The sequence below is a fragment of the Dipteris shenzhenensis genome, chromosome 21 (assembly GCF_047967505.1).
Source record: "Dipteris shenzhenensis isolate YYH24624 ecotype China chromosome 21, Dip_SZ_1.0, whole genome shotgun sequence".
Lineage (NCBI taxonomy): Eukaryota > Viridiplantae > Streptophyta > Polypodiopsida > Gleicheniales > Dipteridaceae > Dipteris > Dipteris shenzhenensis.
This window is the reverse complement of record NC_141616.1, coordinates 54446650-54471851: the sequence shown is the minus strand read 5'-3', so window position 1 is coordinate 54471851 and position 25202 is coordinate 54446650. Positions and strand designations below refer to the sequence as shown.

Genomic DNA, 25202 nt, shown 5'->3' with positions numbered 1-25202 from the left:
TCGTTCATAAAACCTTTCTCATACAGTTTTGCTCAGAGAAAGTGCAACTCATGCATGAAGTACATCACCCGCCAACCAAATACCTTGGATGAAATTAAATAAGAGCACCTAGATTCCTGCAAGGGGACAGTCAAACACCTTTGACCAATGCAGTCTCTTAGCACGCAAGGATTTCCACCAAGGGAGTTGTGACCATGCCATTTAATATAAGAAACAATTTCTTTTCAATCTGAAAACATTCTAGAGGCAAGAGGGCAGCCCTTTACCATCTCACACACACACACACACACCCTTTTTTTTTTTGTGAAATCCATGTATGTTTATATGTCCCCAAAGAGGGGACATGCAATTACAATAACAAAATATCTCATTTGTAAGACAAGTAAACAAAGTAATCTATCCAACAAACACACAGACAATATAGCAAGATTGCTCGAGTGACATCCGTAAGTAGTGAAACTTGGAAAAAGTAGAACCTCCAAAGACTCTATGACTTCTGTCATTGCAGAGAGTCCCCAATATCGTACCCAAGTGAAAAAAAGATCAAACTCATGCCTCCGTGGTGGGTAAATCCCAAAAAGACAAAAAAGCTTGCCAAAGCAAGTAGTAGGAAACTAGGCTCGGAGATGCTATTGTAGAAAAAGCAGAAAGTCATGAGTCATAGGGCAATGCTAGAAAAGGTGGAGCAAGGATTCCCTTGGAGCTAGACATTTGTGACAAACAACAGGAACAATATGTATGCGTGCTAGGAGTTGGCCAAATGATAACATCCTAAGCATCAAACTTGTTGACAAAAAGGGAGTTTGCAGGACCAAAGCTGATACAATCTTTTACACCACCAGTTGGCATTACGATTCATAGACCAAATCTGATTTCCCTGATATGAAATCCAAGGTGAAAGCATCAAAACCTTGTATCAAGCGCCCACACACTTTTTTTTTTTGGGTGAAACCCATTTGTATTATATTACAAGAAACTGTGAAACTGTGCCCCCCCCCCCCCCCCGCCCCAAAACACACACGCACAGATTCTTCCAGCTTTAGCATAGTTTCATGTTAAACTATTTTGAGAGCTCAACTCAATGCATGAACATTAAGAAACCTTAGCACCTTTTCATGTCTTGCACATTTGCAAATATTCGACCAATGATGGTCATTTTCACCGATTTTTCTTCTAGGAACTTATGTTATGCACGATTATAAAGATGCACTTGGTTGCCTCTAAGCACAAAATTCGTTCAAATCATGAGATCAACTCTTGAGATCCAAAACATACCTCTCGAAAGAAGGTAATTGGCTGCTGCCCAAGAGATTGAGGATTTCCAATATTGCAGTATATTAACTATTGAGAACACAAATAAATAGACCAAACACATCACAAGATTGAAACTTAACTGTTCACTTGAAGGTATCAAAACTAGTGCTTACTTCTGAATGTTTGACATCACAAAGATTGCATCTAGGCGGTTACATTTTGCGGGAGGAAAGTATTACCTCATCAAAAGGAAGAGATGATGGATTTGAATCAAGAATGCATTGCAAACGCTGCAAAAAATGGACAAATTAAATATTAAATGATGATTTGAGTCAGATTAGAGCATTCCATTTTTCAAGATGTATCCAGGATTTTAAAGGCCTTTTTAAGACCCATGTAGGGATTCAGCCCTCTAAACATAAAAACAGAAAGCAAAAAAACTACCCGCAGGAAGCACTACAAGAATGTATAAATAGAATTGATACTGTAAACATAGAGAGACATAACAGTCACAAAGTTAGTTGCAGGTCTGGACAGAGAAGAGGTGCACTCTATAGGCTCAAGATGGGCCCCTAGAAGAGACGAGAAAGGATATATGAGATAATTTTATCTTTGAGATGACTACAACTGAGTTGTTGAGGGTGAGGCTCACATTGTCCGTGCTGATTACATGCTGGTATATGTCATCTGGGCTGTCTAGCTACGACAATATGCCACTGAATATAAGGTTTGCAACAAGGGTACTACCGCAAGATACGTGTCTAAGACTGCAGTAAGCAGAATCTGGATCCAAGAAGACCGATCAAATAGACCGCTGCGAGATTGTTGGAAAGGTCACCTGCCCATCTGTAAGCCCCCAATTGAGGAGAGCATGGGGGAGGGAGACCTAGGGCAAGGTATGCCCAGAGAAAGGGGACAGCCACTGTACAGATCAGTACGGGCTGCTGCAGGGCAGTGTACGGAAGGTGTGCAAGGTGTGCCAGGGTCCGGACAAGGGCTGACCAGAGGCGGATCAGTAGCAGCATGGAGTCGCACTGTTGCAGCAGGTATTGGGCAGGTCTATGGCCTGCAAACAGGGCTGGCAGGTGGCGGGGTAGGCAATCCAAAGGGGCTGGGCCCTGCATGGAACAAAGGGCTGGAAAAGGGCCCTAAATAGGGCTGGATAGGCAGCCGACCATCTGGTCGGTTGGTTAGGGCTGCTACAGACCAGCCAGTCAGCCCAATTAGGGCTGGCTGGTCGGTTGGTTCTGGAGGGCCTTGTGCCCTATATAAGGAGGGCCTTTGTGCCCTCATATCTCATTCTCTGGAGCAGCAGATTTACAGCAGACAGGAGCAGCAGACAGGGCTTCCTTGGGCCTTTTCCCAGGAGGTGAAGGAGACCTAAAGAGGGCTGCAGACTGAGCTAGTAAGTGCTGCCTACCTAGACTGATCTACAGGCAGTAAGGTAGAGAGAACCATTCTGGACAGAAAGTCTATGGACGCTCGAGGTGGAGCACGCGGGCTCGAGTCTAGAGATAGCCAGCAGATAGGAGAAGTACCTTGTGGTAAGATCAGAGGACCACACCATTGGTGGGACTCTAGATCTCTCTCTTTTGTATTGTGTCCATAGCTTTGGACGGAAATATATTATTTTGGTGGTTTCTCTATCTGGCTGGTTCATTGTCTATTGATGAGTCTCCACATCTATTTTATGCACATAAGTTAAGAAGTTTGTGATTCCACACCCCACACCACATTGTGTGAGCTCCTGGGCTATTCTATCAGTCTTCCGCTGTGCGTACCCTCTGTTGGGTCATTTCTAACAGAGATAGGTGTCTAAGATGGCTGCAACAAGGATACTACAGCGCCTCATAAAGAACCCACTGCATGACCTAGGGCATCCCACTCTTCTGTCTGATATGTGTAAACTTTGAAGAATGAGAGAGACAGGCTACTCTATCATGACCCTTACCTGGTTGGACTGAGAAGCAGGGTAGTTTGGCAAACTGGACATAATATGGAGCTGTCTTAAGTAGTAACCCAGCCTGAATACAGCCTCTGCAATGTGCTAAAAAATAATTCACGGTTAATCAAAAGCACTAGAAAGAGTGCCCTGATTTGAAAGGTTCAGGCAAGCAAGACACTGACTAAGGTTCCTCCCCTCTATTGCAAAGCTAGAATCTAATTGCTATTGTTTCAAACTCTAGCAAAAGAATCTCCATATTGATATGGAAAGAGGTGGATTACAAGAATATAGTGTTCGTCCCTGTCGGAACTGAGGAGCAAGCCTGCTTCTCCCTACTCACGAGCTGATCTCCTTCCCTTCACGCTTCCTTCTTCCCTCCCGCGAGCTCTCTTCTCCCTGCTCTGCCTTGGCCTCTCTACCCTTCCCCGCCTTCTCTTTTCCCCCCTTGCTGCTTCTCCTTTCCCCCCGTACCTTGCTGGCATGCTGGCACCTCTCCCGTCCCCTTTCCTTGCCCGCTTGGTGCTATGCCTCAGCTGGCTGAAGGCCGCCTTCAGCCCCTTGGCCATGTGCACTTTTTTGGGCGCCTCTAGGAGTCGCTTGCAGGCGGCCGGCCTGGTAAGCGCGCCTAGCAACGAACTCCCGGCAATCCGTAACAGTTGGAGCCTCGCCTTTAAGGGCCTAGTTGCAGCCCGCATCGGTTTTTTGGGTAGCGAGCAGGCTGGTGCTGAGTTTGAGCTCAGCCTCTGCCCCTATAGCCACACGGTGCAGCTCTCGAAGGTTTTTTTGGCTTCTCTCTCAGCTCGCAGGTTGGTGGCTAGCCTTAGATCAAACTTAGGGGGCCAGCCTTGTTCGCTTTGGCTTCCCCTTGGCTTCCTTGGAGGGTTTTTTTCTTGGACATCCCCTCGTACCCAAGTCTTTCCAGATGCTAGAAGGTTCTCTTGTGGTGATTGGTGTTGGAGGCTTAAGCCTCCTTTGGCACTAGGCTTATTTGGCGGGGTAGCCATTCTAGCTAGCGTTTTCGAGAACTGTTCTTCCTCCCTTTTTCCTTTCTGCCCCTCCTTTCCTCAATACTCCGGACGCCTTTCCACTTTACTCTCATACATTGATGACATACCGCTCCTAGAGGATCGAACCGCCTTGATCACTGGCTCTGTCCATGAAGGGTCACGGGCTCTATCCATGAAGCCGCTGTTGGGTGTTGGAAGCAATGGAAGCTAAAAAATGAAAGCACAAAGGAGAAAAACGAGATGCTGTAATAGATTGCTGCAAAACTGAAGTGTGGAGGTTCAAGGGAGAGCCAACATAACAAAACCCTAGGGCTAACTGCCCTAACTGGACTAAGTGTCCTAATTGACCTAGATGGTACATAAACTAACTGTACCAATAGTCCTAACCGACTATAACTAGGCCTACAAGACACGTACCAAGGTATAAGTGGCATCTATGGATAGCCCATGAGATGGCCTACAAATCCCCCTCCATGGTATGGGCTGAAGTATCTTGGACATGGCTCAAGATACCATTTGTAGGCCATCTCATGGGCTTGGTATGTGCCTTGTAGGCCTAGTTATAGTCAATTAGGACTATTGGTACAGTTAGTTTATGTACCATCTAGGTCAGTTAGGACAGTTAGCCCTAAGGTTTTGTTATGTTGGCTCTCCCTTGAGCCTCCACACTTCAGTTTTGCAGCAATCTATTACAGCATCTCGTTTTTCTCCTTTGTGCTTCCATTTTTGAGCTTCCATTACTTCCAACACCCAACAATGGTATCAGAGCAGGTCGGGAACCCATTCCCTCAGCCATTGACAGCTTTCCCAAGCTGTTTGGCAGCCTCTAGAGCCCTCATTCCTGCTGGTCTTGCTGGTTTTCACACTCCCACGAGTGTTTGAGACCTTTCCAAGCACTTCTGTCGCGAAAGATCTCATTCTGACGTGAGAAGATCGCATTTTAGAGCAACTACCGCGAAGGAGACGCATTTTGGAGCAAATTTGAGCACTTTTCTGTAGCAAACCTGACTGTACGGATTCCGTACACTCTGTATGGAACTATACGGAAGCATTTAAGGCTGCTGCGCACCTGTACGGACCTGTCAGACAGCATTTCATGCTGTACGTGTACGGCCTTGTCAAACAGCATTTAATGCTGTACAGAATCTGTATGGCCCTGCCAGACATCATTTAATGCTGTACGGGAGCTGTACGGACCTTTTTGATAGCATTTACTGCAGTACAGAGCTGTCTCGCCAGCTAGTTTGAAGACTTCTCAGCATTTTGGAGCTGTTTTGGAGTGTGTGCCAGCATTTTGGAGCTGCCTCGAGCTGTTCGCCGGCGTTTGGAGCCTTTTGGAGCATGTTGAAGTGATTTGGAGTCCACTCCTTGAGCCCATTCTTCCTCATTTGGCATTCCTTTGCTTCGGGCTGCGAGTACCCCTCCATTGGATCACTCTCTTCTCATTTCTAAGTGCTCTCCTCCTCGTGGGAGCACCTTCTTTCGCTGTAATTCTCATTTCCAGCCCTCATTTGCTAATATTCAGAGCTTGTCACTGCTGTCCTTTCGGGCTACATCATTGGGTAAGCCGTTGTTGCATTGGCTCTTTCCAATTTCTGCTTCATTTGCATTTTGGAAAAGCCTCGTGTTGCCTTTGGGGATTTTTCTTGCAACAGGTATACCTTGGGACAACAGAGTCTCTTGTAGGCATAAGCTTTGAAGCTTGGGAAGACTTGATTCAGAGAGGTTGTGTTATGCTCTAGCCGAGATAGCATGACCTCGGAAAGATCAGTGGGCATTTTCTCTTAGATGACCAACTTCTGTAATATTTAATGTGCGTAACTAAAATGGTCAAGAGAAGTAACTGCCAAGGTCCTAGGTGAGGGTGTAATGGCATTGACTAAGTGGTCCTGAGTGCTAAGGCCTAGGTGCACCTAAATGTGCAATAATGCCAAGGGGCAAATGGTTTAATTGTGCCCCAAGAGAGGGGTAAATGGTGTACCAAGTAAAAAGGGCTAAAATGATGACATGTGGCAGAGGGAACCATCTAGGGAGTTGTGGGTTTTGTGGATAGGCATGAGAGACAAAAATTACGTATCTGATGAAGTATGCGATCCACGAAGTTGGCTGGGTGGATAGACGTGATGCCATCGCCCGTGATTGACGAAATCGAGGTAGAGAATTAGAAAAGGTTCGTTTCAATTGGTATCAGAGCCTATGGTAGAGATCAAGAGCTCGACGAACGGGATGAGAAGAGAGCGTGATCTGGAGCGGTCTGGTAAAGGGAGAGCGTGATAATTTGATTGCCCATGACGACGAATAGCAAAGCCTGATGATAGCGTGGTGGCTGAGTTCGTTGTGAGGGAGGTCTTCGACGAGCGTTCACTAGATAGCGAACGATAGGCGTGGAGTGCAAGTTTGACGAGGGCAAAAGTAGCGGAGCAGGTTGGCGTTGTGCTGCGATGGCATGGCGCACCTTTGACGGACGGGCTTTGCGTGGTAGTGGTTGATACCAGAAGCTAAGCTTACAGGTATTCTGCAAGTGAACGAGTTGCAGGGTGGGAAGGCCAGTAGCCTTTGAAAGCAAGAAGCTTTCTCCCTCTCAAAGGAATTGGCCAACTCATGAATTGGAGTTGTATGCTGTTATCCATGCTTTGAAAACATGGAGGCATTATTTGTATGGTTCAGAGTTTTATGTGGATGTGGATCATGATACTCTGAAACATTTTTGTAAACAGCCTGACTTGAGGGGCCGCCAAGCTATGTGGGCAGAGCTCATGCAGGAGTTTAATTTAACGATTCGGTACCGAAGAGGAAAAGATAATAAGGTTGCTGATGCGTTGTCTCGCATTATGCACAATATGAGTTTCACGGTATTAGAGAGTGCTCTAATGACCGAGATCAGAGAAACTCAAAAGGTGGACGAGTTTGTCCAGAGCTTATGGCCTAAAGCTCATGTATTTAGACCCGGGGAAAATGAAAAGGATGACCTGGCATCCAGAAAAGGCCAAACTTATGCAAGATATACCATAAGGGATGGTATGCTGAAAAGAAATGGCAAGGTTGTAGTATCTAGTCAGAATGATCTCAGGCAGAGAGTCATTCGACAGTGCCATGATAGCCCATGTGCGAGACATCCAGGGGTCGAGAAGATCTATGATCTCATGAAGCGAGATTTCTTTTGGCCAAAGATGAAAAAGCATATTCATGAATATGTGACACGGTGTTTCTCGTGTCAGGTAAGCAAGGCCAAGCGGGTGAAGCCACCCGGACTTTTACAGCCCTTGGAAGTACCACTAGGTAAGTGGGAGAGCATTTCCATGGACTTTATTGTAGGGCTGCCTACAACACAAGGAGGGTATGATTCTATCCTTGTGGTGGTTGATCGTCTAACCAAGATGGCTCACTTCATTCCGACTAAAGAGTCTGTTAGTGCCCCGCAAGTGGCGGATTTGTTTATTAGACATATATTTCGTCTGCATGGATTGCCTAGATCCATAGTGTCAGACAGAGATGTCAAATTTACCGGTCATTTTTGGACAGCGGTATTCGAGACACTAAGGACTGAGTTGGGAATGAGTAGTGGGAATCATCCTGAAACGGATGGTCAGACGGAGAGAGTCAACCAGACTTTAGAGGATATGCTGAGAGCATATGTGTCATTGAGGCAACATACATGGGACAAGTGGTTGCCATTGTTAGAGTTTGCCTACAATGATAGAAAACATTCCTCTACAGGGTTCAGTCCGTTTGAGCTGAACTATGGTTATAGACCAGCAAATCCAACTATAGTTGGAATACCTCAGAAAGTGCCTAGTGCCGCGAACTTTGTGGTTCAGATGCGGGGGATGCTAGCACTTGCGAGAGCTAATATCCGCCAGGCTATGGATAGAGCCAAGGTGTATGCGGATGAAAACCGGTCTATAAGAGTATTTAAGGAAGGAGAAAAAGTTTTTCTCAGAGTTCCTTCGCACTCGAAGTCGTTGAGTTCAGGAGAGTGTGCTAAGTTATCACCTCGATACTGTGGGCCGTGGTTAATTCTAAAAAGAATAGGCAAGGTAGCCTATAAATTAGAATTACCACCGGGGTGTAAGGTGCACCCAGTGTTTCATGTTTCTCGTTTAAAGAAATTTTTGCATACTGGTGACTCACTAATCGAAGGTGTTGTTTTGTTTCAGGAGATAGAGGATAATGCAAGACGCAAACCAATAAGAATCCTGGACCGAGGAACAATGCAAGTGCGCAATCGGAAGATCCCCACGGTGTTGGTTGCATGGCATGGTCTACCTCTATCGGAAGCTACCTGGGAATCCGTATACCAGTTACGGAGAGTGTTCCCAGATTTCATCATCGAGGACGCTGATGCTTGAAGAGGGAAGGAATGTTATGCTCTAGCCGAGATAGCATGACCTCGGAAAGATCGGTGGGCATTTTCTCTTAGATGACCGCCTTCTGTAATATTTAATGTGCGTAGTTAAAATGGTCAAGAGAAGTAACTGCCAAGGTCCTAGGTGAGGGTGTAATGGCATTGACTAGGTGGTTCTGAGTGCTAAGGCCTAGGTGCACCTAAATGTGCAATAATGCCAAGGGGCAAATGGTTTAATTGTGCTCCAAGAGAGGGGTAAATGATGTACCAAGAAAAAAGGGCTAAAATGATGACATGTGGCAGAGGAAACCATCTAGGGAGTTGTGGGTTTTGTGGATAGGCATGAGAGACAAAAATTACGTATCTGATGAAGTATGCGATCCACGAAGTTGGCTGGGTGGATAGACGTGATGCCATCGCCCGTGATTGACGAAATCGAGGTAGAGAATTAGAAAAGGTTCGTTTCAGGTTGCTTTTCTCTCATTTGCTTTGCCAGTTGGTGCATTTGTCTTGTATTTCAGCACCATGTCTGGTAGCAAAGATGATTTGTTTGGGATGATTAGGGTAGATGACAAGCTTGATGGCACCAATTATCCCATGTGGTCATACATGATGGGACATGTTTTGGTTGCCAAGAATCTATGGCATATTGTTTCAGGTTTTGAGGCCAGGCCTACACGCACTGCTACTTCTGGTGCTACACCTACAGTCTCTGCTTCTTCAGGTGATGGGTCTTCAGGTGATGGTTCTAATGCTACTACTAGGACACCTGCACCTCCTGCTCCAGGTGCTTTGCCTCCTTCATAGGAGCAAATTCAGTGGGATGGTCGTGATCCCAAAGCACATGCCTTGATTGCTCTTTCAGTGAAACGGGTTATTATCCCTCATATTCGGTCTTGAAAGACAGCTAAGCAAGCATGGGATCAGCTTGCATCTTTGTATCAGGTGCGGAATGAGGCGAGGGTTGCCTATCTCCGCAAGCAGTTGAAAGACTTGAAGCTTGAAGAGGGTGGTAACATGGATGCCTATCTCACTAATGTGAAGGATTTGAAAGAGTAGTTGGCCAACATTGATGAGATTATGCCTGCTTCTCAGCTGGTTTCTAATACCCTTGATGGGTTGCCTGATTCATATCAAGGCTTTGCTACTACATTGAGGTTGGTTGCAGGGGGTGATGCCAATCATTTCTCATTTGACCAGCTGGTTGCTCTTCTTCTTCAGGAGGAGCAAAGTCGTGCAAATCGCAATGCTTCTATGGCTAGTGATCAAGCCTTTGCTGCCCAGCTTAAAAACAAAGGTAAAGGCAAGGTTTCAGCTGGTAAACCCCCTCATTCCCATGCTGATCATTCACATGGTGCCTCTTCCTCTGGGATAACAAAAAGAAGAAGAGATGTAATTATTGCAGGAAACCTGGGCATGATATTTCTGAATGCAGAAAGCATATAGCATCTGAAAAGAAAAAGAAAGAGTTCGGTCTTGCAGTATCTGGTTCTTCTAGTGTAGAAGATCGACATGAGTCCGCTAATTTTGCATAAGACCAGCATTGGGCTTTCTTGGTTACATGTCAGTATAATCCTGATGTTCATGATGCTTGTATGGCAGTTTCAAATGTTTGTGATGCCTGGTTCTTTGATAGTGGTGCTAGCAAGCACATCACTTCCTGCAGGAAGTTATTCAGCTCATTGGAGCTTACATCTAAGGGGGGCAGTGTCACATGTGCCAATAATGCATCATATACCGTGAAAGGTATTGGGCAAGTTGCTCTTACTTCTGTCTCTCGTGGTATTGCCACTCTAGAGCATGTGCTTTATGTTCCAGGCATTCGTAAGAACCTTATTTCTATTTCAGCCATTGCTACATGTGGCTTTCAGGTTCTTTTTGATGGTGTGAGGTGTGCAGTGTATGATGCTACACATGCCTTTACCATGGTTTTGACTAGCACATTGTCTAGAGGTCTTTATAGACTTGATGCTTATGACAGATGTTTGGATGACGATGCTGCACTTGCCGATGCACATGCCTTTGCTATTGATTCTACCATGGCAGATACTCATTTGTGGCATGAGAGGTCGAACACCTTAATTTTTTAGCCCTGGTGAGGTTATATAAGAAAGATATGGTTGCGGATCTTCCCAAAATGCATATGCCTACCAAACATGTTTGTGAACCATGCTTGCTTGGTAAGATGCACTGTGCTGCGTTTCCCAAGGATGGGAGAGTTGGAAGAATAGATCAGTGATGGAAATGGCCAGATGCATGTTGAAAGGCAAACATTTGCCGAATAAGTTGTGGTTGGATGTGGTCATGTGTGCAAATTACATCTTGAATAGATGTCCTACAAAGGCATTGCAGACTCACACACCTTATGAGGCTTGGACGGGTCCCATATGAGGACTTTTGGATGCTTAGCTTATGCTCATGTGCCTTCACAGAAACGCACTAAGTTGGATGATAAAGCTGTCAAGTGCATTTTTCTTAGGTATAGTTCAGAGAGCAAGGGCTATATATAAGCTATATCAGCCCCGCACGAACAAGTGTTTTGTCAGTCAGGATGTTGTGTTTGATGAATCTTCCACTATGCCTTTGCTGGACTGTCAAAAACAGCCCATTGTTGATGCCCCTGACATACTTGACAGCTTCAAACACTAAAGTTTCTTCAAATCAAACACTTTATTGCCTTGGCTGAGAATGAGAGTGGGCTGCACATTGCTCACCTTAATACAGACAGGGGGGTGAATACATGTCGAAGGAGTTTGCTGTTTTTTTGGCTTCCCGTGGCATCAATCATCGATGCACGGTGCCTTATACTCCTCAACAGAATCTTGTGGCTGAGGGGAAGAATAGATCAGTGATGGAAATGTTGGGGTAAAGGCACATTGCCTACCCTTATATTAAAGAATTAAAGTTAGGACACCTATGACTGTCTTAAGACAGTCATAGGGTAAACCTAATCCTAATAAAACTTAAGTGAGTTTGTGGTGTGGCTCACTAATCACTTCACACCCGCACTATTGTCTCTCTCACTCTCACTCTCTTGCTCCCTTCCTTCTTTCTTCCCCCCTCTCAACTGGTATCAGAGCTATCAAGCCCTCTCCTCTCCCTAGCCTTCTACCCTCTCCGTACGGACGTACGGACAGCGCCGTACGACCGTACGTCGTCCGTACAGTCGTACGGACGGACTGCGACAGCAGCATCAGGGCGGCGCAGCAGTCAACGGCGCGGGAGCAGACCAGGGCGACGGTGCGGGAGCAGCTAGGGCACGGGCTGTGTCGAGGGCAGCTCCAAGGCGGCGGCGAGCAGCTAGGGCACGGGCTGTGTCGAGGGCAGCTCCAAGGCGGCGGCGCATTTTCTCAGCTCCTCTTAGCAGCTGGGCGAAGCTGCATCAGGCAGCCGTACAGAGCGGCGCACCTACTCCAAGGACTGCCGTACAGTTGTACGGATTTCCGTACAGCTGTACGGACGACGCCGCCACACCCACAGGCAGTTATACAGATTTTTTTTTCTTCGATCTGTGTGCAACAGGGAGGTACATATTCTTGGGATCTGTGTCCAAAATTTTTTTTTGGGGGAAGTGTACTTGCTGCAAGGACAGAAGTACAGCAGGACAGCCGGAGCTTCTATGCTTTTACTGAGTGAAATTCTCAGTTTTGGGTGAACTTATCAAAGGGCTTTTGCCTGGATGTGTATGCAGTATATGCCTTGAGGCAGTGTGTAGCCAGGGAGCACACATTTGCTTTATTTCCGCAGTGCATTTGGTGACATTTGTTGCAGGTCACATTCTTTGTACGCACTTTGAAAATCTCAGTTGAGCCACGCTTGGTCAGGGCGCATCGAGTTTACTCGGTCCCTAACTGCCCATCGTTGACAGTGCTCAAAAGATTTTCTTCTGGGTGTTTGTACTTTGTGGTTTGTGTTGTTACTGAGTACACAGAGGCAGTCTATGCTTTGCACATTGTCAGGTACAAGAGTCAGAGAGATTTTCATATTACTTGCTACCTCATTGTTAAGGTGTTCTCCACTTGATTCAGGTGTCAGATCAAGGGGCTTTTGCCCAGACTTTGTTTGATTGCACTTGGGTTACCGACAGAGATCTTCAGATGCATTTTCTCCCCTTGGTATAAGGGTGATTGCTTGGGATTTATCCCATTTCCTGTTGCAGGTTTTGTGTGACAGGCTGAAGAGTCATTTACTGTTTTTGGGGTGTCAGTCAAGTATTTTCTGCAATTTGAGACAGTGACATACCTCCTCTGAGGTGGGAGAAGTGATCAGTACAGTCAGTACAGCAGTGTTTACAGCAGTCTGAGTGGTTTTGTCAGATAAGTATGCACTGTTAAGCTCTTGTTGAGCAGCAGCAGCAGTCTGAAATCACTGTTTTTATGCCTTTTTTGAGCTCAGAACAGTTTGTCAGAAGGTACAGTATTTGCAGGGACATTTACTGTTTTGCTGCATTGCTGCAGATTTTACTGACAGTAAAAACAGCACCTTTGAGAGTGCTTCTGGCTCTTGAATAGAGCAGGCTTTTTCTGAGAAATCAGAACTTTTTTATTCAGTCTTTTTACTTCCAGGGAGTCAGGTACTTTCCTCATCTGATATGGCATCAGGAGGAGGTGATTCTTCAATTCTGAACATAAAGAAACTGGAAGGAGCACATAACTATGCATTATGGGCAGAACAGTGCTTGAATGTTCTTCTGTTAAAGAAGATTGCTAAGCCCATAAGGGTAAAGGGTGTCAAGCCATCTGATATGGCAGCTGATGATTGGGAAGAGCTTGATCTGTCTGCGAGGGCAGCTATCATGCTCACTATTTCAGACACTCTTGTGTTCAATGTACAGGCTGAAAAGACCTCTTATGGTCTATGGCAGAGACTAGAGGAATTGTATGCCCAAAAGAGCTCAGCCAGTAAGGTTTATTGGCTGAAGAAGCTGGTCGATCTTCGCATGAAGGAAGGTACAGCTATGACCTCACACTTGAGTGAGTTCAATGCTATCTTTACACAGCTGATTGCACAGGGGTTGAATCTTGATGAGGAGTTCAAGGCCACTTTCTTGTTGTGTACCCTCCCTGAGAGTTGGGACACTTTCAAGACCACCCTGTCTAATTCAAATATTACTCTTATGTATGCTGATGTAGAGAGCTCTCTTCTTATGGAGGAGATGAGCAGGAAGAATAATGCGGGCAGCAAGTCTTCAAATGCTTTGCAGGTACAGGATAGAGGCAGGACTCAGCAGAAGGGGAAATCTGCTAGTAAGTCCAAATCCCGCAGTCAGTCCCGTGGCAAAAAGGACATTGAATGCTTTTATTGTGGCAAGAAGGGACATGTGAAGTCGAAGTGCTTCAAGTTCATACGGGATCAGAAAGCCAAGAAGGCTGAATCACAGGATGCAGGAAATGCAAGCAAAGGCAAAGGCAAGGCCACGCTAGTTGAATTGGATGCAGTGAATGTTGCAGCAGAGGACAGTGACAGTGACATACATGATGTTTTATGCTCTTCTGCTGTAATAGCACATGCTTTGGTTATTGATGGCCATGACATGCACACCTGGCTCTTGGATTCAGGTGCCTCTTTTCATGTTACACCTCACAGGGAGTGGTTTACTTCCTACACAGGTACTCATGGAGTTGTTCATCTTGGGAACAACTATGCATGTCAAATTGCAGGGATTGGCAGTATAAAGATAGTATTTCCTGATGGACAGTCATTTATGCTTGATGGTGTTCGCCATGTGCCGGAAATCAAGAAAAATCTGATTAGCACTGGCTTATTAGATGACAGTGGTTACCACACCACATTTGGGGATTCCAAATGGGTGATTACTGATGGCCAGACAGTAGTGGCTGAGGGTTTTAAGAGTGATACCTTGTACCCTCTTTATGTTTCCAGTGTCGGTAATCATGTTGTTGCCATAACCGAGCTGCCAAAGGTTTCATTGTGGCATAGCCGGTTGGGACACATGTCTGTTAAGGGAATGCAAGAACTGTCACGTTTGGGTTATCTGCCGCCTCTCTCTTTTTCAGATTTGCCTACTTGTGATCATTGTATTTTTGGCAAGCATTCTGTGACTCCTCATAAGAGGAGAACTCCCCAGAATAGAGCACCACTTGATCTAGTGCACACTGATTTGTGTGAGATGCCACAGTTATCACTAGGGGGTGCCAAATATTTTATTACTTTCATTGATGATGCCACACGTAAGGTGTGGGTCTATTTCTTGAAGCATAAGGGAGATGCCCTAAATGCTTTCAAGAGATTTGTCGCTCAGGTGGAGAATCGGACAGGTCGTAGGCTGAAATGCCTCAGATCCGATAATGGGGGTGAGTATGTGTCACATGCTTTTGTGCAGTTTTGCCAAGCTAAGGGCATCAAACAGGAACTCACAGCCCCTCATAATGCATCTCAAAATGGTGCAAGTGAGCGGATGAATTGAACTGTTCAGGAGAAGGTTCGATGTATGTTGTCTTATGCTGCATTACCCCATGGCTTTTGGGCAGAAGCCGTGCAAACAGCAATTCACATTATTAACAGGTCACCAAATAAGGCTTTGGAGTTGAAAGTGCCAGAGGAGGTGTGGTCTGGCAAGCCACCCTCATATAAGCACTTACGGGTATTTGGCTGCGAGTGCTTTGCTCATGTACGCAAAGATCTACGCACCAAGCTGGATCCAAAGTCTATCAGATGCATCTTTATGGGATATGGTGATGAAGGTGAAATGGGGTACAGGTTATGGGATCCCGTTAAACGGAAGATTATACGCAGCAATGATGTCATCTTTAAAGAAGATAGTGTACACAAGGAACCCGTGCAACCTGTGGAATACAGGAGGGTTATTTATGATGATGTTGGACAGCCAAGCATGCCCATTTATATACAGCAGCAGCCTGCTGCAGATCACCCTGTTCAAGAGGGTATACAGGCTGAAAATCAGCCAGAAAATTTTGCCAATAATGCACCACTGGATGTGCCAACAGATGGGGCTGTAGAACAGCCAGATACGGTGGTACAGCCACCTGATATGCATGAAGAACAGGCTGGACAGCAGCCTAATCCGGAACAGTTTGTTAGGAGGAGCACCCGTGCACAACGGCCTCCTGCCAGGTTTGTTCCAGGAGCCAATAATGTGGCTGATTTTATCATGCTGACAGATTGTGGTGAGCCTTCCAGCTTCAAGGAAGCTATGGGAAGAACAGAGAAAAAGAAGTGGGAGAAAGCCATGCAGTCAGAAATGGACTCTCTACTTCAGAATGATACATGGGACTTGGTGCAGTTACCTGCAGGCAGAAAAGTTTTGCCATGTAAGTGGGTTTACAAAGTCAAAGTGGATTCAAATGCTTTACCGAGGTATAAGGCCAGATTGGTTGCCAAGGGATTTAAGCAGGAGAAGGGCATTGACTTTGATGAGATCTTTTCCCCTGTAGTCAAGATGACTACTTTGAGAGCAGTGTTGGCTCTTGTTGCTCATGCTGACATGGATTTATGTCAGATGGATGTGAAGACAGCTTTTCTTCACGGAGATCTCCATGATGAGATCTATATGAGTCAGCCAGAGGGATATGCTGTTAAAGGGAAAGAGCAGCTTGTGTGTAAGCTCAAAAGGAGCTTGTATGGACTCAAGCAGGCGCCAAGGGAATGGTACAAGAAGTTTGATGCATTCATGCAGTCCCAAGGGTATCATAGGTGTGAGACCGATCATTGCTTGTACACCAAACGGGCAAAGGATGGCAGTTTGATGCTACTCATTCTATATGTGGATGACATGCTTATTGCCAGTAAATCTCAGCATGAGATTAGTTCTTTGAAGAAACAACTGCATAAGTCTTTTGACATGAAAGACTTGGGTGATGCAAATCATATTCTTGGCATGCGTATTACTCGTGACAGGTCCAAGGGACTTTTATTTCTGTCACAGAAAGAGTACATTGACAAAGTACTGCAGAGGTTTAAAATGGAGGGGGGGAAGTCCATTAGTACCCCGTTGCCTCCACATTTAAAACTCAGCAGTAAGGACAGCCCCAGATCACATGATGATAAGGCTGAAATGGCCAAGGTTCCGTATGCATCTGCAGTTGGATCTTTGATGTATGCCATGGTTGCCACTCGTCCGGATATTGCTTTTGCGGTGGGAGTCATCAGCAGGTATATGGCAAATCCAGGCAAGCGGCATTGGGAAGCAGTGAAAGGTGTCTTGAGGTATCTCAAAGGTACCAAAGACTTGTGCATATGCTATGGTAGGCAGGATGCATTGGTGCATGGTTTTACAGATTCAGACTATGCAGGGAATGCAGATAACCGGAAGTCTACTACCGGTTATATTTTTACATTTGCAGGAGGTGCTATATCATGGGTGTCTCGGTTGCAGAAATGCGTTGCACTATCAACCACAGAAGCTGAATATGTTGCAGCCACTGAGGCTTGCAAGGAAGCAATATGGCTTACTCGGCTGGTGGGAGATTTGGGCATTACAGGAGATATGCCAGTTCTGCATTGTGATAGTCAGAGTGCTATCATGTTGGCAAAGAATCCGGTCTTTCATCAGAAGACCAAGCACATAGAAGTGAAATATCATTTCATCAGGGAGGTACTGGAAGACAAGCGTCTTGAGCTTGTGAAAGTACATACTGATGATAATCCTGCAGATTTGCTCACTAAGAGCTTGCCTACAGAGCGGTTTGCACATTGCCGCCACATCATGGGATTAGGATGAGACCATTCTTACTTTATGGTCTTGTATACAGTAACTGTATATTGCTGTATTTTTATTCTTTTCTCCCCTTTAGGCACATTGGCCTTTAGGTGGGAGGTTGTTGGGGTAAAGGCACATTGCCTACCCTTATATTAAAGAATTAAAGTTAGGACACCTATGACTGTCTTAAGACAGTCATAGGGTAAACCTAATCCTAATAAAACTTAAGTGAGTTTGTGGTGTGGCTCACTAATCACTTCACACCCGCACTATTGTCTCTCTCACTCTCACTCTCTTGCTCCCTTCCTTCTTTCTTCCCCCCTCTCAGGAAATGGCCAGATGCATGTTGAAAGGCAAACATTTGCCTAATAAGTTGTGGTTGGATGCGGTCATGTGTGCAAATAACATCTTGAATAGATGTCCTACAAAGGCATTGCAGAAACCTTATGAGACTTGGACGTGTCGTAAGCCTCGCATTTCCCACATGAGGACTTTTGGATGCTTAGCTTGTGCTCATGTGCCTTCACAGAAACGCACTAAGTTGGAACTTGGATGATAAAGCTGTCAAGTGCATTTTTCTTGGGTATAGTTCAGAGACCAAGGGCTATAAGCTATATCAGCCCCGCACGAACAAGTGTTTTGTCAGTCGGGATGTTGTGTTTGATGAATCTTCCACTATGCCTTTGCTGGACTGTCAAAAACAGCCCATTGTTGATGCCCCTGACATATTTGATAGCTTGATGCCTTTGTTTCCATCTGATGCTCGGGATGATGTTCCATCTGAGGTTGTACCTCCTCCATCTGTTGGTCATTTGCAGCCACATGTGCAGCCAGAAATTCAGCCTGATATGCCTATCATTGATCAGGATCATTTGCACAGGGCTCTTGACAAAGAAAGAGCAAAAATTCAGGAGCCCAAAAAGGTACCCCGTTGGCTCCTTGACACATTAAAAGACAGCAACCAAGATACTCCTCTGCCAGCCTGTACGAGAGCAGCTGTCCGGAAAGAGCATGCTAGTTTCGTTGCTACAGCATGCAATGAAGAGCCCTTATGTCATCAAGATGCCTTTAAGAATGATTGTTGGATGAAAGCCATGCAAGCTGAATTGGATTCTATTCATTAGAATAACACTTGGGAGTTGTTGTGTGATTTGCCTCATGGCAAGAATGCCATTGGAACTAAGTGGGTTTACAAAATCAAACAAAAAGCTGATGGTTCAATGGACCGTTACAAAGCCCGTCTTGTTGCTAAGGGTTATGCTCAGTAGCATGGCATTGACTTTGAGGAGACTTTTGCTCCCGCATCCAGGATCACTACCATTCGCATTGTTATTGCCTTTGCTGCCCACTTTCATTTGCAGATACATCAGCTTGATATTAAGACAGCTTTCCTTCATGGGCATTTGCAGGAAGAGGTCTATGTTTCCCAACCTCTTGGCTTTGAGCTTGAAGGTTTTGAAAGCAAGGTATGCCGCTTTAAAAAGGCCCTCTATGGATTGAAGTAGGCACCTCGGGCTTGGTATTCGAGAATTCATACTCATTTGCTCACACTTGGCTTTCAGAACAGCCCTACAGAGGCTACCCTTGACATCCCCAAGCGTGGGACAGATTTGCTGATTTTAGTCCTTTATGTGGATGACATGCTTGTGACTGGGACACATGCACAGCAAATTGCAGATTTTAAAATTGATTTGCAGCAGACATTTGCTATGTCTAATCTTGGTCTTCTGCACTACTATCTAGGCATCCAATTTAGTAGCATTGAGGGGGGCATTTTGATGTCACAATCCAAGTACATTGGACAGATTTTGCAGCGTTTTCAGTTTGAGGATTGCAAGCCAGTATCCACACCATTAGAGACTGGTTTTCACTTCTCTTCTGAGGATGGCAGCAGTACATGTGATGTCACTCTCTATCAGCAGGTAGTTGGTTGTTTGATTTACATATGCCATACGAGACCTGATCTACAGTATGCTATCTCACAGTTGAGCAGATATATGCATAGCCCATCTATGCACCATTGGCATGCCGTGAAGCATGTTTTTACATATCTTAAAGGCACTCAGCATTTAGGCCTTCTTTATGGGGCCGATACTTCACTTGTCATGCATGGGTTCCCTGATAGTGATGAGGCTGGTTGTTCTGACACGTGTGTGTCACATAGTGGCAACTGTTTTATGCTTGGTACTTCATGTGTTTCTTGGTTCAGTAAGAAGCAGAGTACAGTTGCTACTTCTAGCTGTGAAGCTGAGTACATAGCAGCTTTTACAGCTACCGTGGAGTGTGTTTGGCTTCGGAGGCTACTTGCAAATCTTTGTGCATGTCAGACTGCTCCTACCATCAACTTCACTGATAGTCAGAGTGCTTTGGCTGTTGCACAGAATCCAGTTTTCCATGCTCGCACAAAGCACATTGAGGTTCACTATTACTATGTCAGAGAGCGATTATCAGCAGGTGATATTGAGTTGTCAAACTACTGAAGACAACTTGGCAGATCTTTTTACGAAGGCTCTACCTCGACCTAAGTTTGAGGCTTTTCAGCAAGCTTTAAATTTAGTACCTTTTGTAACTTGATCTGTTGTACTCTGTACAGTCATAGGTTGCTATATCCCTACGAGGCAAACATGTGCAACCATGACACTAGATATTTAGGTATCCTCAGCCATGTCCAAGATACTTCAGCCCATACCATGGAGGGGGGTTTGTAGGCCATCTCATGGGCTATCCATAGATGCCACTTATACCTTGGTATGTGCCTTGTAGGCCTAGTTATAGTCACTTAGGACTATTGGTACAGTTAGTTTATGTACCATCTAGGTCAGTTAGGACACTTAGTCCAGTTAGGGCAGTTAGCCCTAGGGTTTTGTTATGTTGGCTCTCCCTTGAGCCTCCACACTTCAGTTTTGCAGCAATCTATTACAGCATCTCGTTTTTCTTCTTTGTGCTTCCATTTGAGCTTCCATTGCTTCCAACACCCAACAGCTGCCCTACACACACTCACATACTCGCTTGCTGCTTCTTGGCTAAGTACCCTGTAACAACTGGTACGATGATGTGTGTAAGGATTTACACCATCAACTCAGATTCGATAGTAAGAATTACCTTCCGAGTGAGGTAGAGAAGATATGTGAGTACCATTGTCTAGTATGCTAGAAGAAGCAAGCTTTTGCTCGCTAGAATGAGGAGTTAATAAAAATTTTGTTTAGTAACAACTCTAAGGAATTTTGGTGGAAGTTTCTTGAGCAGCGAGTCCCATCTCCTCTCACGGACACCACACTTTGGCACTCTTATGCACACACAGTCGCTATATCATGTTCCTAACGCACTCACCACGTCCTACAACCTGCACAATTTCATAGTCGGCGGTGTCAAACACGCACCTTTGAAGCTTCATAATGGTGAAAGCTCATGAGGGCCTACCTACTAAATTCATTGCATATGGAATAAATATTATGGCCCTGATTTTAGCAAAGCTTTTTAACAAAGCGGTTTGCACCAGTTTCCCTCACCATCACTCCCTTTCACAAGATAAAGAATCCCATGAGCCCGGAAATTACAAGACCGTTATGGTTGAACATGTCATGTCCAAGATCTATGCATCAGTGCTCAACACAAAAGTTAGATGGTTTGTAGAGCTTCAGGGACTTAGAGCTGAGGGATACGCAGGATTCCGGGCCGATCACAAGACTCTAGATCACATACTCACACTCAAAGGTGTCATTGAGGAGGCCAAAGCACGGAGACTGAGGGTTTAATACTGCTAAGTGAATTCCCACAAAGCTTTTGATACAATGCCAAGGACTCGTCTCATCCATTGTTTGCAGGAGCTCGGGCATGGTCAAAAGATAACTTGAGAATCATGGCACTTTATGAGAGAGTCTCAGGCAGGGTTCGAACAGGTGCAACATTGATAGAGGAGATTATGAGCACTGTAGGGGTCAAACAAGGTTGTCCACTATCACCAACCTTGTTTGGGTTCTATATAGATGAGCTCGAGACTCTCATTGGGACTCTAGGGGGACTCTCTTGCCCGCTCCTTGATCCAAATCCTCTCATATGTAGATGATGTGGTCTTACTCTCATCCTAATCAGAGGGTCTCCAACGACACTTGGATGCACTTCATACCTTCTACGAGACACATGACTTGAAGGTCAACCTTGGTAAAACCAAGGCCATGATCTTCAATGCATCCCGAGCAGCCAGGCACAAAGAGTATCCCACACTGGAGGGATTACCAGTTGAGGTTGCTGCATCTTATGCATACTTGGGGGTTCTTTTCTCTGGCTTGATTTTCACAATGCGATCAGCATTGCAGGCCCGACTAAGCAAGGGATACGCCACGCTTGCTAGACTTGAGCGGAATGCTTTCAATCTCATTTTTGGGATCCCCAGACCAAGTCCCTTCTCTTTGACTCCTTGGTCCACCCAACAGGTATGTATGGCAGCCCTTGTTGGACCTATCAGAGACATATTGAGCTTGAGTGGAGAGGCTTCTGCAATAAGCCGCCAGTCTCACATCATATAGTCCTAGCTGAGTTCAAAGCATCCCCACTACAACTTGACACAACATTCCAAGTTATCACGTACCTTTATGGCGTCAGGGATTATGGCTCTTATGCCTCAGGCTAACGTAGGTTACCATGGGTGGCCCCATCTTCATTCACGGCTTTGGTAGCTTAGAGTGACAAGAGGTGTTTGTATGAACATACATGCAAATCGTTTGAGAGTTTGGGGCTCCACATGGACAGATTATCTCCCTTTCAATATAGAATTGAGGCTCCCTCTGCCCCGCTCACATATCATGAAGTCAACCAGGTTCTCTGGGAGGATTTCTTACAGCTAGACATTCAGGGCCTAGTTAGCACCTCACGAGCTTCCTGTGAAGCTCAGCTTCTACAGGGACCATTGCTTGCAGATTTTAGAGGATGGCTTCATTGACCCACCAAGATATACTACATCCACCCCCCCACTCCTTGAGAATATCGATCAAGCAGTTCTATGTCTCATCACACCAACTTCGCATTAAGAGTAGGCGGGTTGAGGGCATACCTAGCGAGGGTTGCATCTGTGCTTTATGTGATTAGTTGGAGATCGAGTCGGAGGAGCATTGCTTTTTTAGATGCCCTGTATACTAGGAGATCTAATGTCACTATCATTGTCTCTTCAGGGATGGTTTCCGACCCCTATCCAGTTTCTTGTCTTAGCGGCTTTCATTCATGAGGCCATCCGACCCTAGAAGCATCTACTCAGGATGCATAGGCGAGATCAGCGTGTACAACCAGACTCACTCAAAGCACAATCATTGAGTTTTTTGAGCCAGACAGCACAGACCAGCAAGCCCCGGGGAGACGATGGATCCGAGGACCTGAGAGAGACACGACAGACCACCAGTAGGTTGAGGCACAAATCAAGCATGGGGACCTTCCTCCATGTTCACCAGACCAGAGGCATGGCCAACAATGGTGACAGTGGCAATTGCATGACACAAGGCCATAGCTAGGAGACCACAGTGGACCACCCATATTGACCAACGGCAATGCTCTATCACAAATCTTATGCTGCTATAGCCTCGTAAACTGCCGGGCTTGCCCCTCCATCAACCTCCCGAAGATCATCGCAGTGATGCCACACCATAGTTTCTCCATCCTCTCCATAGGCTCAGTCACTTTAATGTATGCTATATTTGTCTTGGGTGTGACACCTGCGTAGAGGCTCCCCCAATTTAGCTCCTTGTATCAAGTTCTTTCAATCTCATAGACCCTTCGTCTTTTAATAAACTCTCTCTCTCTCTCTTTCTAGCATTCCATGCTGCCACACCTAATAGTCAAGGTTGGAAAAGTTCGTGAGAGAGTATCATATGCATCTTGTCCGTTACATCAAGTGTTCACCATTATGATTAAAGAGGGTCGATTTGCACATGACTACCTTCTAAAAGTGAAGGTCTCCAGGGATCAACTTGTGGTCATAAATAGCAACCACTTGGCCATACTCTTGGTCAATAAGCTTCCAAGGAGCTACAGAGGATTGGTAACAAACATTACAACTGGAGCACAATCAAAGACGATTAGCTTCGAGGAATTGGTCCCATTGTTGCTCTAGGAAGAGGCTTAGATGAAGGTATATGATGGAGTGAATGATAATGACAAGGCAATTATGGCCAAAGGCAAGCCTGGCAAGGGTAATCCGTAGAATAAGAAGCATGCTAGGGGTTCTTCAAAGGATGACAAGGACTCTTTAGATGCTGAAAGCAAAAAAGAAGAAGAAGAAATGCTTCTACTACGACAAGCCACTAAGGATTGCAAGAAGAAGAAGATTGACTAAGCAAAGAAGGAGGACCAGCCAGAGAGGGTTGAATCTAGCAGAACAAGTGCAAATGTGGTGTAGGTGTGACAGTGTTCATGGTAGACATGATAGAATGGTCCACAAACCTCGACTTTGTGTTGAAATTGGAGAATGGCATATGTTGGTCAATGGCTAAATCTAATGATGAGGCCATCATTGCTACCAAAGATAAAGATGAAGGTGGGTATCCAAAGGTTGATCCGGATGAGCTTAGATCACCTATGTGAGCACGCGTAAAGAGTTATATAGATGCAAAGAGTGGGATGGTGCTTTGAGGTACCCCGCTTGTTGACGAGAAACAACATCAAGTTGAGTTCCCAAACCTCGAATTTGTGGTGAATTGGAGAATGGCATATGTTGGTCAATCACTAAATCAAATGACAAGGCCATCATTTCTAGCAAAGATAAAGATGAAGGTGGGTATCTAACGGTTGATCCGGATGAGCTTAGATCACTGGTGTGAGCATGTGTAAAGAGTTATATAGATGCATTAAGTGGGATGGCGGTTTCGGGGAGGTACCTCGCTTGCTGACGAGAAGCAACATCAAGTTGAGTTCCCAAGGTATGTCTTCTCTATTCATTTTATCAGATATTCCAGTAGATTGCTTTGGGGATGTTGTTTGCATGGATATTCTTAGTTGTTTGGTGAATGGAGGGTGAAAAACTTCCGGACAAATAGAGGGGGTTTCGCCTGCTAAGTCTGCAAGATTACTGTAGAAGTTGGTGATGACGGCTTTAAGGAGCTTGAGTTGTTGACCATTTGCAGGTGATCAAGAGGCTTGTCCACGTTGTGCCAATTGCAAAATGTTGGAAATAATAGTGGGTGATTCAGTTTAAGGCTTCGAGACTAGCGAACCCACAAATTGGAGGAGTCTAGACGCATATGCCCACGGGAGATCCATTTCTTCCCTCTTATGGTTGATGAAGCTTGGCAGAGCTACATGAACTCGTTACGGAGTGTTCAGGCATTTTGGAGGATGAGATCAATCAGCAGCCAGTTATGCGGAATGATTCTATTTTGAATGAGCTTGGTAGACCTCTTGGTGCCTCATGATATATGCAGTGGTCAAAGTGGGAGAGAGGTCCTGGTTTTTCTTTGGTCTTGGAAGGTTTTCAAGGATGTTCTTGCATAACACTGACTTTAGTTGACTAGTCGCCTCAAAGAGAATAGTAGGAGGATTGCTCAGATACATGTAGTATCACTCTGGAGCAGGCCTCTATAGATAGGTGATAGCATACCGTATCAAGTGGATGGGTGCTTTCTCAGGCATAGGCGTTCCTCTTCAGGTCATAGGTCTCTTGTGGGACAGAGGTGAGGACACTTTGATCTTCAATGTGCAGTCCGGAGGCAGGTTAGTTAGGCCTTCTGATTCTGATATGGTTTTTTATGTGGGCTTGGAGCCAGTCAAAGTAGTGGGCTTTGTTGAGTAGTGTTATTTTGCTCTAACTGGTACTTAGACCCTCATCGAAAGGATTTTACTCTTGGTGTTTGAAGGTTTTGTCCATCCCCATAAAGTATCTTCAATGGGATCCACATGAGTAGGAGTGGATTGTAGCAGACCACCGCACAAAGGGTCTTCCTTTCTTTGACTTCACAGTAAGTATTGCCAGAAAATTTCAGATTACTG

The 25202-nt window shown here is 45.4% G+C and overlaps 1 protein-coding gene across 1 annotated transcript in view; it reads right to left on the bottom strand.

The window, feature by feature from the left end:
• Positions 1-25202, bottom strand: part of LOC147889082 (alanine aminotransferase 2-like) — a 261417-nt gene that overhangs the window by 224186 nt on the left and 12029 nt on the right. The window contains exons 3-4 of the mRNA XM_087392259.1: positions 1494-1544; positions 1276-1341 (exon numbers count right to left, since the gene is read on the bottom strand). Of these exons, the coding sequence (XP_087248385.1) occupies positions 1276-1341; positions 1494-1544 (117 nt within the window). The remainder of the gene's footprint in view (positions 1-1275; positions 1342-1493; positions 1545-25202) is intronic.